The sequence below is a fragment of the Zea mays genome, chromosome 3, assembly GCF_902167145.1.
Source record: "Zea mays cultivar B73 chromosome 3, Zm-B73-REFERENCE-NAM-5.0, whole genome shotgun sequence".
In the NCBI taxonomy this organism is placed as follows: Eukaryota; Viridiplantae; Streptophyta; class Magnoliopsida; order Poales; family Poaceae; genus Zea; species Zea mays.
The window spans coordinates 19,969,612-19,981,612 of record NC_050098.1 but is presented as its reverse complement, the minus strand read 5'-3'; the positions used below and the strand labels follow the sequence as shown (position 1 = coordinate 19,981,612).

Sequence of the window (12,001 nt, the reverse complement as noted above, 5' to 3'; positions counted from 1 at the left end):
GATATAATAAATTAGCATATCTTAACGACTGCCATGCACTTATTCTTGGAAAAATAAAGTCATTCCATAAATTGTTTACAAGCTTGTAATCTTATAGAGCAGTGGAGTGGAGACTGTGGAGTCATATTCAAGGGCAAACCGTCCAAACGCATATGTATTCTTTGATCTGACCAGAAAATCGCGGCGAGGGTGGTGGTGACAAAAGCGTGACAGCCACGGGTGGGCCCGGTGTTGGGCTCCCGCTTCCTACGTCACGGGCGCATAAACTAAGCCCACGGGCCACGGCCACGGAGCGCCACCGCCCATGTCCTGCTCCACCGCCCAGATTCAGGCAGGCCGGTGCAGGTGCGGTGCAGTGCAGTGCCATGCCAGCTCTATCCACGCCGTCCACGTACCCGCCCGGCTCGACACGCGCGGGTTTTTTTTTTCCGCTCCGGCTCCAGCTCCAGCCCCAGCCTCCAGCGCAGGCGCGCCACTTTGGGAAGCCACTGGCCTTATTAATAGCAAAGATTAGCTGTGTCAGCTCGTCATTGAACTGCTCTGGGACCGCCCTGTAACATCCACCAACTCGAGGAGGAGGAGGAGGAGAAGAGATCCCCCCACCTAGCCTCGGTTTCCAAGCGCCAGCAGAAGAAGAAGAGACAGGACACATGGCGGCAGGTTTCGGCCCGAGGTTCGCCGCCGGCGATGCTCCGGCGAGACGGTGTAACCTGGAGCGGTTCCTCGAGGCCACCACGCCCGTCGTTGCGTCCTCCAGCTGCTCGTCCAAGGTAATGGGAGATGATACGGTTTTTCACTTTGCCTGGCTTTCTTGATTCAACCTGTATGTTTTCTTGAGACCGATACGCCTTGGTGTGCGAGACAGTAATAGCCTCCTTTGCTTTCTAGTTGAAAAGATCGCGGAAACTATTTTTTGCCCCCACATCGTAAAGCAAAGAAATGTAGCGATCGAATAACAAAACAGAGTATTGCTAGTCTTTTTCTGTAACTCGTAGAAACACAACAAGATTTTAGGAAATTTGGCCCATACTTTGAGTGGTTTGAAAAAACTTCTGGACGGTTCTGAACCACATCTCCTGAACAGGGAGAGAGAGAGAGAGAGAGAGAGAGAGAGAGAGAGAGAGAGGTTTCGTTTCCAGCTTCTGTTGTGAATTTCAGACTGTCCGTGCCATTCCAATTCTCTGATGCTGCGTCTGGTTTGGAACCTCGTGTGTCGTTACAGGAGACCGCGAACGGTTGGGGGCAGCGGCAGTCAGACGACGCAGACGGCTCGTCGCCGTTCTTCGCTCTGGGCGACCTCTGGGACTCGTTCAAGGAGTGCAGCGCGTACGGCACCGCTGTGCCCCTTGCTCTGAACGGCTGCAGCGACGGCGTCGTTCAGTACTACGTCCCCTACCTGTCTGCAATCCAGCTTTACGGAGCCCTCAGAAGGCACATCGGCCCTTCGAGGTAATACACTTTTTTTTATTTTTTGCTTGTTGTTAAGATTCCCCCGTGTTCCATTTCGCACGGCACGAACCTGACCTCTCGTTGCAAACATGTTCTGATGAACGGAAGGTAAGCTGCAAGTAGTTGGTAGAGCTATTCTTAGACTAAGGGGGTGTTTGGTTACCCCAAACTAAAATTTAGCCCCTGTCCCATCGAATGTTTGAACCTCCGTTCCGGGTATTAAATATAGTCGGATTATAAAACTAATTTGTCAGCCGAAGATTAAAAGACGAGACGAATCTAGTCCAGTTGGTTGCGTCTATATTTCATACTCCTATTTAAAAGTCAAACGCTTGATGTGACCCGGGCTAAACTTTAGCAGGAGTAACCAAACACCCCCTAAGTTTAGAGTCATTTTTTTTTGAAGAAGCAGTTCAGAGTCAATTCAATAGGCTGAACGTGGTGAACAGTGCGTTTAAGTCATAATCTAGATTAAAGTTACTGAAAAATCGCAACACGTACATTTGGGCTTTTGCCAGCACGCATGTTGTTCTAGTGTTCTTCCTCCCTAAAGGAAACACGTACGCCCAATAGGTGACCAATGTTTCAAGAAAAGGGAGCACAAAGACAAAGTCTTGAAGCCTGGCTAGTAAACTAGTGCGTTTCCCAACATTGACCTAGACTTTACAAACAAATCACACGCGCTAGCTAATTTCAGAAGCTTCACTGCAAGAACTACTCTGTTGTGAATTTTGTTGTGATTCGCTGGTTCCTCATTTTTAGCAGTGAAGGTCCAGCTGTCTTCTAAAACAATTTGGACCGCTCAAGCGTAGCGGTTCATTCATTCTGCTTCTTCCGAACGTGTCAACCTGTCACACAGACACGCATACTCTTCGGGACCAAAACCTACGACACCTGTAGAACTAGTCTAGATCGTGACACAGCTGTACGACGATGTGCATTTTATTTTATTTTATTTTATTTTATTTTGTGGTCACGGAACCACGGTTGCCAACTAACCCTTTGCTGCCGCCGTCCGTCGCTGAAATTAACGTCCAACGCCAACGCAGGACGGGTGCAGAGGAGAGCGACAGCGACGCGGAGCGCGAGACGAGCTCCAGCACGAACACGTTGTCGGCCCGGGAGGAGGCGAGCGAGAGCAGCACCAGCGGCAGCGAAGCCTCCGGCGACGAGGGCGAGCCGGGACCGGGGAGCTGGTGCCAGGAGCGGCTCCTCTTCGAGTTCCTCGAGTCCGAGCCTCCCTACCAGCGCGAGCCTCTGGCTGACAAGGCATGTCATGTCTTCTGACATAGACTCACACACACGCGGACACACCAGGCTCGGCCGTCCTGCTTGTCTGAATGTCTTAGTCTGATGAGTCCCCGGTGCAGATTTGTAGCCTTGCCCAGCGGTTTCCGGAGCTCAAGACTCTCAGGAGCTGCGACCTGTCTCCGGCAAGCTGGATCTCCGTGGCGTGGTACGGTGGACGAACTAGATAGATGTACATGCCATCGCCATGCTGCTCAGAACCCAGAAACCGTTTCTTTCGCTGACTGACGGCAGCCTGCTCATTTTCAGGTACCCGATCTACCGGATCCCGACGGGGCCAACGCTGCGCGACCTGGACGCCTGCTTCCTCACCTACCACTCCCTGTCCACGCAGTTCGCAGCAGGCGCCAGCAGCAACGGGCCCAGACCGGCGACGGCAGCCACCGCGACGGCGATGATGTGGCTCCCGACGTTCGCGATGGCGTCGTACAAGCTGAAGGCGGCGGCGTGGACGCCGGGCTGGCGCGACCGGCAGGTTGCCGCGTCCCTCGCGCAGGCCGCCGACGCCTGGCTCAGGCTCCTGCGCGCCGACCACCCGGACCACCGCTTCTTCGCCGCCCGGCGGCCTCCCAGGAGATGGTGATCATTTGAGTGTATAGAGTACTCTCTCTCTCTCTCTCTCTCTCTCTCTCTCTCTCTCTGGCAAGTCTGAAGGTAGTTGTCCTGAAAAAGGAAACGGCTGAGGTAGTTAGGGTTCACTAGCGGAACCGGAGTGACAAAGTATGTTCATCCTGTAGTTTCAATGTTGTTTTCCTTTTTTTTTGTATCCGCCATGTTCTCAGGAAAAAAATGTATCAGAAAACGTATAATAGGTGTAGAGCAATACTGGTGTCATTGTCCATTCGTACAGTGTTCACAATTTCACATGGAAAAAAAAAACAATGACCGATCGAGTAATGGGTTTAGGGTAGCCGCAGCGGAGCCTTCTCGCGCGTACACATGAAGCCCGTGCCCGTGCCGTGAGCGTGCGTAGCTGCTAGCTAGGTGCAGTTGCCGCTCGTATTAGTAATGGCCTAGAGTGAGCGTTGGACTTAACTGTAGCTCAAAAACATACATTTTGATCCAAAATACTAGTACTTGTACATATACGCGATTCTTTTTTATGCAAAAGTCTGGTGTTTATCAAGAATCATGGCTCCGTCACACGCACAAGGTGGCACAGAACCACAGCACTGCCGCGGCACAAGCCCACAACTGAACGGCATTCTAAATTTTCAAAAAAAAACGATGTTCTAGTGCAAGCAGCAGGAATTCAGAGTGGCCACATGCACAGCGCCTGCACATCTCAGAGAAAGTATAATAAGAGACTATAAACTGGTTAAATGCTCAGGAGGGAGAGAAGAGAAACGGAATGCTCAGTCGGTTTTGACACAAGAACCAAAAAGCTTCGTGAGAGAGATAAATAGGATTCTGCATTGATACTAAAGAGCTCACGAATAAGCTAAATACGTACTCCCTCCATTTCGTTTTAGTTGTCGCTGGATAGTGCAAAATTGAACTATCCAGCGACAACTAAAAAGAAACGGAGGGAGTAGTATATTATAAGAATCTTGCAGCCAATAGTTGGCTCTATTGTTAAATTTGCTCCTACATACGTTCGCTTCAGCGTAATTAAGGAAAGCCTTAATTATACTGAACAGCTATAGAACAACAAAGGCTTACGACGGCTCAGGGCTGCATGTGTTGACATTTACAACCAGATGTATTTATTGCATAGAATGTCTGGATAAAACAACAGAGCCAGCGGGAACAGCCTTCTGAATATCTATATCTACAGGCTGACCAAATAGTCCAGTGCTCCAGGCCTGACTGGACTTGCAACAGCCTTCTGAATGTCTATCTACAGGCTGACTAAATGGTCCTATATGGCTATATGCTTGCGATCGCTTGTGTGATTCCGGTTATGTGATGATTGTCCAGTGGAACAGTGCATTACGGAATGCACAGCAATGCTTCGATGAAGCTCACTTCTATCACTTGTATTTCATCTTCATTTCTGCCAAAAAAAAAAGAATAACATATAGGTTTATAAATCCTAGAACGTTTTATTCCAATAAGGAAGAGACCACTAGATAAAGTGAGAATGAGAAATGGCACTATTTGCAGCTGTACAATAAGAAATTGTAACTGCACGATTAATAAATATGAATCTACTGTATGCCATTGGCTACCTTTTCGGTTAAGTAAAATTAACTATGGTAATGAGGGGAGGAATACAATATTTCTACAGGAAGTCAGATGCTAACAGGGGGAATGGATTTTGACGTACCGAGGCTTCATTGTCCAAGTGAAGGAAACCGCCATGGCCACGAGCATTTGTAAACTTGTACAGAGGTCCGAAAGCTGCTGAGAGAATTGTGTAAGCCATAAGGAGATATTCTAAACAACATAAGAATAGAGCAATATTGAAGATGAAAATATCCAGGTATAAGCATTATAGCAACGAATTTTTCACAACGTCAAGTAGTATTATCATGAGAAATTGAGATAACAAAAGGTTGGGTTCAGAAAATTGAGTCAGGCCCACTTGTATTTTTCTGCTGCTTTATCCATAGTAATATATAGGCACTGTCTAAGTGTTTAGTGTATGTTCCACTAAAGAGACTCTAGCCTAGTGGTTAAGGCTTTCGAGTAGCACCTCCAAGATCTAGGTTCGATTCACCTCAGGGACGGATTTTTCGGTTTAGTTAAAAAATTCCCTCGCTGCGTCTCATCCGCTCTTGGGTTGTGATGTCTTGTACGCCACGCCGCCACCCTCCAGTTGGACCGTTACAGAGTGGACGATTGACATCGGCCCGTTAGTGTCTTCGTGATAGGAGGCCAGAGTTTGGAGATTTTCTCGGTCGGGACCAATGTTTCGATATGTTCTTAATATTATACCGGGAGCTTAATCATTCCCTCCCCGGCCAAGTTTAGTGCATGTTCCCTATACGCAAATCGCTATATAATTTGACAAGCAGTGTTTAAAGTGTTGCTGTGTCGAATCCAGATTCTGTAGGTGTCTAGTCTAGGTTTATTGTTCAACTATGTAGTCTTTAGGTTTATCCGTTCAAAAAACAAGCAAGTCAAGTCAGGGAAGAACACATCAACAATAAAACATGCAGCAAAAGCATTGCCAAACCATTTTTTGACCCGAAAGCATCATTGGATCGACAACTTATTTAAAACATTATCTTGGGGAAAAGGGAACCTATATGCTATAGCAGTAGTAGGCGATATTGTGTAAGATTACCTTCATAGCCACCATATACAGGATCTTCAGACAGTAAAAGAGGTGTGTCCAGGTCAATGAAACTGCATCCATAAGTTTAGAAAACAACTTTAGCAGCTGATTTGACAGGTATAAGACATCGAACATGGTAACATTGTACAGCTTGTGGTTTCAGCATTCTGATGACAGTATCTCTTGCTGATAAAATGATAATTTTCACAGCAAACAGACCTAAAGCAACCAAGGCCAGCAGCTAAGTGACCAGCGAAGCCCATAGCGATCCTAGTCTCAACCATGCCACCGATCATCAGAGCAATATTGGCTTTTCTTGCAGCATCAATTATTTCAAGGGCCCCAAGAACCCCCAACTTTGCCAGCTTGATATTAATAACATGGGCAAGATTTCCATCTATTATTTTTTGAGCATCAAGTAAACTTCGACAGCTTTCATCAGCAGCAACAGCGACTTTGTATTTCTCCATGGCCACAGAGGTAACATCTCGGAGACCGTCCCAATCATCTCTGTGAACTGGTTGTTCAAAGAGCACAGGGGTCACTCCCATTTCTGAAACCAATAAAAGGAAAGAAACATGTTAACTTTCAAGCATGGGAAGAAGGGCGTACAGTTCAGATGACAGGTAGCTAACATGTTCAACATATTGAAACAACTTTAAAATGAGAACTCTAGCAATTTACAGTTTGCAGGAGTACGGACCATTTAGTCTATCAAGAACTTCAATTGCTTGTTTTGCTGTGTATCCCTCATTTGCATCCAAAATAAATGAGCAATCTGGATGGACAAGTCGTATAGCTTTCAGAACTTCTATATCTGAATTCAAGTTCTTCCCAACCTTGAGCTTCAGAGTTTGAAACCCTTGTCCATGATATTTTGCAGCCAATTGAGCAGCTTCATTTGGGGTCACAATTGGAATCTGAATAAGGAATATCAGGATAAAAATGTGGTTATGGTATTTAAAAGCTTTCAGGAATCAGGAGTCAGTGCAGTGAGGTAATCGTACTGTGATGTCAGTTGTCAAACTATCTGATGCTCCTCCAAATAATCTCCATAGAGGTATGCCAATGCTATTAGCAACAGCATCAATCAGCGCCATCTCCACCCCTGCTCTGGCCTTAAATGGAAAAGGATACAGTCAAGTGCAACTATAGGACTAATCATTAATAAGTCTAAACAAAAAACAAACAATTGAGTGACCATCAAGAAAATAAAATCATATGCAAAACTATGTCAGTTCTGTTGTGTTGATCTCATCCGACTCGGTAAAGGGGCCAACTCAGATACGACACTCGCATTCTGATCAGGGACACAACAACCTACTGATTGTAGCACCCTTTTGTACCGCGTACATAAATAGATAAGGGGCTAGCACATGAACCAATGTCCGGCGTATACTCGCATGAGATCTGATCTAATCTCTACGCGGCTAGTGAAGGAAAGGTCACCGGTGTCGTCACCGACATCGAGTACCAAACTCTGGCCCTCTTATGGTGTCTTCCCAAAATTCAGAAGGTATCACTCCCTTTGTTCTACAGTTATAGTGGTTAAGGTTGCAAGCTAAGGTCATAGAGGTCTCTCAGTGGTACCGGAGCCATAGTTTTAGGATCTGAGCCTAACCTTAGATACTAGTTTCCCTTCATTTTTGGGGTGAATTCGAGTAAAATCCCTCTAGCTCGCAAGTTCTTTATGTCTGCATCTCATCAATTTCCAAGAAAAATAACTGGCCACATGGAGGATTTGCTACAAGGAAACTGTATGACTGTGTCAGCGGTTGTAGGCTTGAAAAGGCCTATTTTTTGGATAATGGAAACAAAATGTTTCAGCCTTGCAGTCTCCTACATACGGCTTTACAGATCAAAAAATAAACAAACATGCACCATAAAAAAGAAACATCCTTAGAAAGACCATATAATCAAAATCAAGCGCCCTCTAATCTAGCATATAACCAAACACACACCATGAAAATTGAAAAAGCCTATGGACTGGAAGAGTATAATAACTGGTGGTCCAGCAAATCACTTCAGTAGTTCAGCGCCCGAAAGCCATATACATTGTTCGTAGACATTAAACTGCATATCAACATCGAGCACACCACGTCACAGTCCCACAAATTCAGATTTGCAAACAACCTAGACTTCTTAACTGGAATCACGCCCCTATCTTTCCCGACGATCAATGATCAAACACTTGTCAATCCACCACGGTAACGGAGGCCAAATTTCACTAGATGAGTCGGGCGAGAAGCTGCGGATTCCTCACCGAGGCGAAGGCGTGTCCCGGAAGCACACTGGCGAGGTCCTGGAGCACCGCGCCGAGGGGCGCCGCTGGGGCGCCGACGAGCGCTGCGCACGCCCGTCCCGCGGCGTCGAGCGCTGCCGGCTGGTCCTCGGCCGTGACGGAGGGCAACACGGGCGCCTCCCCCCACCCGACAGCGCCGGTGCGGAGCTCGACGCGCACGGCGACGTTGGAGACCGCGACGAGGCGGGAGGACGCGATGGTGAAGGGCGCGGCGAGCGGGACGTCGAGCGAGCGCGCGTCGGCCGCCGCCACGTCCACGGAGAAGGTCCCCTTGAGCGCGTCGAAGCCGAACGGCTCCACGGGGGACGCCGGGGTGGGCGGGGACTGGGACGGCGAGATGGCGCGGAGGCGGGTGGTGCTGGGCGCGGCGGCGGGCTGGCGGCCGGCCGCGACGAGGGTGGGCCTCGGGCTCGCGCCCGGGCTGGTGGGGGTTCCGGGGAGCCGGAGAGGCGAGGAGGACGAGGAGATCGAGGGGTCCATTGGCACCATTGCCCACTGGACTGGAGAACCGAGCGGAGACCGTGCGGCCCGAGTTGTCACTTGACAGTGCATATAGTAGTACATAGTGGATATAGCAACGTAACGTGAGACCCGAGTTGTCAGTGGGTCGAGACTAACTGACGATGCTGCCACTGGCGCACGGGGCCCGCGTGCTACCGCAGCGTTGGCAAAGCGCCAAGTGGGCACGGAACTGTTGGCGCGCATGGCTCTCCTTTTCAATGCTGCGCGCTTTGTGCCCACCTGCTCGCTGGTACTGTAGTGTGGGCGATGCCGTCGAGGGGGACGACACCGGCGTAGCGTGGAGATCGACATGTGGGCCTGGACGTCGCCGCTGCGTGGACACCAGATTCCACGACGCTGATACGTTGGCAATTGGCACCGATTGGGTGGCACTGGCACCTAGGCTCAGTATGTTCGATTTACTTTAATCTGTACTAGATTTTATCTATATAATTTATAGTTGTAACAGTCTGGATCGAGCTGTTGTTCGCCGTAGAGGTAGAGCTAGAGCGGGAAGACACATCACCAAGTAGCAACAGTAAGCCTGGTAATGGGTCACAATCCGGCCCCAACCCCACTTCAATCCTATAAGTTTAAAAAGTGAACCCAGCCCTACTTAAATCCAAATTGATTTGATACAACTCAATTCAATCCGTTTTTTAATGCCCCGGCATCCTAATCCGCCTCGATCCTTTTAAAATCCACGGGCCAATCCAAGGGCCTTCATATACAAGCAAGCACCACCATAAGCTAATGAATTAGTATAATCTATGGGCTCACAAACAAATGATAGAAAACAACCACAAAGTGCAACCATGAAATTAGTATCCTCCATTATACTAAAATGTTTATCAACTCACAAGCAAAGACGCTCCATGCACGAAGAGAAACTGCTCGCAGGAGGACTACAATATCCATTATACTAAAATGTTTATCGACAGCCATGATCCAACTGAATTCAGATAACTGAACTTAACAATGTTGCTCGGCAAGACTCCTCAACGAGTGAAGGCAGGACTCCTCAATGTGTAGAGGCACTCGCAGGATAGCTGCTTTACAACAGAAAGAGAATCACCGGAAGCACCAAGGAACTCCTTAGCCTGGACAAATGCAGAGAATCAACAGAAAGAGAATCACCGGATAGCCATTGTAAATGGTGCTTTACAACATAAGGATATTTATATACAGGCAGTTTACCTTGCAGCAGAACCACTGAGCTTATCTGCCTCCTCCATACTGCAGATGACTTCCTTTCGCTTGTCACCGGAAGCACCAAGGAACTCCTTAGCCTGGACAAATGCAGAGTTAATTGATTCAGAGTTAGTGTTTTGCCTGAATTCACAAATGCAGTAGCATCAGTTGAGATAGCCTCGTCAATTGATGAAACCCCCTCCATGGCCTAGGCTGCAAAATTACCAATTGAAATCATTCAATTGAAATTGTATCGGTTATAATTTATACACACACAACAACATGCTTATAACAATATTTAACTCTAGAACATGTACAATTAGCTATCCATATATTTACGATCAGTTTTTAGTGATACATTTTTTTATAATATTTACGATCAATTAATTTGGCACATGATGGTATGTCCTTATACTGAGTTGATTTCAACCAAATTAGGAAAACAATATACAATAATATCTTGGGCAGGGGACAAAAACAACCTACACTGAACAGCAAAAGCCAAAACTGATCTGCAAAGGCATTATACTTTCTGCATTTGTAAGCTCTTGTGCATCATAAACTAAAAGCTTGGGACATAGTTGAAATAGAGTCTAGTTAATTATCTTACATATCGAGCAGACTGAAACAGTAATGAAAGTAGCACCAAGAGTAAGAGCTATCAACATTCAAACTAAAATTAATCTAAAATAGACTCAAACAATAATTAAAGTAGCACCGAGAGCAGGTGATGGCAGGTAGCTGCTTAAATGGAGAGATTAACCTGAAGCTTTCCTCCTAGAAAGAACCGCACCTATTGGATGACGTTACAGCAGAGATCTGAGTTGGGCTACAGCTGGGCTACGGCTGCTGGGTCGAGAGGAAGACCTCCACGATAGGGACAACGTCTCAACGAGGCCGCCTACAGGTATCGCGTTGCCTCCTTGCGAGCGTCGCGCTGCCGCCTCCCAGCGAGCGCCACCTCCCTGTAAGCAGCACGGCGGTGCGGATGCCTGAGAGATTGAGACGTAGCCCTTTCACATGATCCACGGGCTTATGCCCTTTCGTTCGATCCAGTAGCACATTTGGGCTTTGTTTGATGATGTGTCGGTCCTTTAGTGGAGTGTCTTGATCCAACTCTGCCCTAATCAGTGGAGAACCCAAAGAAGCTCAAATTTGTTAGCCCGCGAGTTTAGAGCCCCTTTCTGCCCATGAGTTTATATGGCCCATTCCCAAGCCTAAGCAACAGACATGAGACATCCCTCTACTACAATTTAGCCTCTGTCACATACAATGTTTAATGCTAGTTAGAAATATAAATATAGTTCAATTACAAACTAATCATATAGATAAGAACTAAACAGATAAGAACTAAACGATAAGATGTATCTATTAAGCTTAATTAGTTCATGAACGGCCACCGATGGGACAACAGCGTATGATTAAGATCGCAAGCCATCATGTCATCTTGAGTGCATCAACTAGAGTCTACAGTTTCTAGCTCGCACTCCTGGTTCTTTTGAGCTGAATGCACTCCTCGTCGTATGAGTCTAGGACCGGAATCGTTTTTTGTATGCTGAGCATTGGTTGATTCAAATTAATCGAACAGGCAAGCTCAAGCTACTAAGCTAGTAGTACTAATTCGAAGTGGTTAGCCCGCCGCGCGCTAGCCATCAACCATGCGATCAGCACTGGCTATCATCACCGTGCCGACCTCCATCGCATAATCGCATTGTCTGTTTCCTTGGTCTTTCTAGTCTGCAAAGCATTGTGTCCTTATCGTCAATGGTGGTCGTTTAAAGCAAACAAAAATAACACGGCGGAGGCACTAAAGTATCTAATGGCATGTTAGCCTGATCCGCAGCCTCCGACGAACTTGGCCGGCCGTCCTCGACCTCATCTCTTTCAAGGCGTGTGTGTTGACCGCGACATCGGACAATGACACAAAAAACTGCCGCGGTTGCGGACTTCGCGTGATCATTGTTAAACTCCACCGCGGACTAATTTCCTTAACCCATTTGGAATACATATAGTGATTAGAATCCCGA

General features: G+C 47.3%; 2 protein-coding genes and 1 long non-coding RNA gene across 4 annotated transcripts; 1 reads left to right on the top strand and 2 right to left on the bottom strand.

Moving 5' to 3' along the window:
• Positions 1-538: 538 nt before the first annotated feature.
• Positions 539-3,597, top strand: LOC100194164 (DUF789 family protein). Its single transcript, NM_001139214.1, has 5 exons — positions 539-770; positions 1,223-1,449; positions 2,499-2,718; positions 2,820-2,905; positions 3,007-3,597. The coding sequence occupies exons 1-5, from the start codon at positions 651-653 to the stop codon at positions 3,338-3,340; spliced, it is 987 nt and encodes a 328-aa protein (NP_001132686.1). The 5' UTR covers positions 539-650; the 3' UTR covers positions 3,341-3,597.
• Positions 3,598-4,294: 697 nt separating this feature from the next.
• LOC100384695 (cytochrome P450 family 77 protein) lies at positions 4,295-8,818 on the bottom strand. Of its 2 annotated transcripts, none has more exons than XM_008675075.4 (7): positions 8,244-8,818; positions 6,988-7,098; positions 6,684-6,900; positions 6,200-6,533; positions 5,990-6,051; positions 5,027-5,103; positions 4,295-4,753 (listed from the first exon to the last, which is right to left on the bottom strand). In XM_008675075.4, the coding sequence occupies exons 1-7, from the start codon at positions 8,769-8,771 to the stop codon at positions 4,748-4,750; spliced, it is 1,335 nt and encodes a 444-aa protein (XP_008673297.2). In that variant the 5' UTR covers positions 8,772-8,818; the 3' UTR covers positions 4,295-4,747. The 2 variants fall into 2 exon arrangements, with proteins under 2 accessions (XP_008673297.2, NP_001170642.1); NM_001177171.1 differs by having other exon boundaries at positions 4,440-4,753; positions 5,027-5,100; positions 8,244-8,803.
• A 752-nt stretch (positions 8,819-9,570) lies between these two features.
• LOC103649802 (uncharacterized) lies at positions 9,571-11,191 on the bottom strand. Its single transcript, XR_563711.4, has 3 exons — positions 10,768-11,191; positions 9,981-10,072; positions 9,571-9,883 (listed from the first exon to the last, which is right to left on the bottom strand). It is a non-coding gene; the product is annotated as an uncharacterized lncRNA (long non-coding RNA).
• Positions 11,192-12,001: the final 810 nt, after the last annotated feature.

Coding starts and splice junctions, on each gene's coding strand:
- LOC100194164 (NM_001139214.1), top strand. CDS start 651: ATGGCGGCAGGTTTCGGCCCGAGGTTCGCCGCCGGCGATGCTCCGGCG. Junction 1,450..2,498: donor AGGCACATCGGCCCTTCGAG/GTAATACACTTT, acceptor ACGCCAACGCAG/GACGGGTGCAGAGGAGAGCG. Junction 2,719..2,819: donor GCGAGCCTCTGGCTGACAAG/GCATGTCATGTC, acceptor TCCCCGGTGCAG/ATTTGTAGCCTTGCCCAGCG.
- LOC100384695 (XM_008675075.4), bottom strand. CDS start 8,771: ATGGTGCCAATGGACCCCTCGATCTCCTCGTCCTCCTCGCCTCTCCGG. Junction 7,099..8,243: donor CGGGACACGCCTTCGCCTCG/GTGAGGAATCCG, acceptor TTTCCATTTAAG/GCCAGAGCAGGGGTGGAGAT. Junction 6,901..6,987: donor GTTTGACAACTGACATCACA/GTACGATTACCT, acceptor TTCCTTATTCAG/ATTCCAATTGTGACCCCAAA.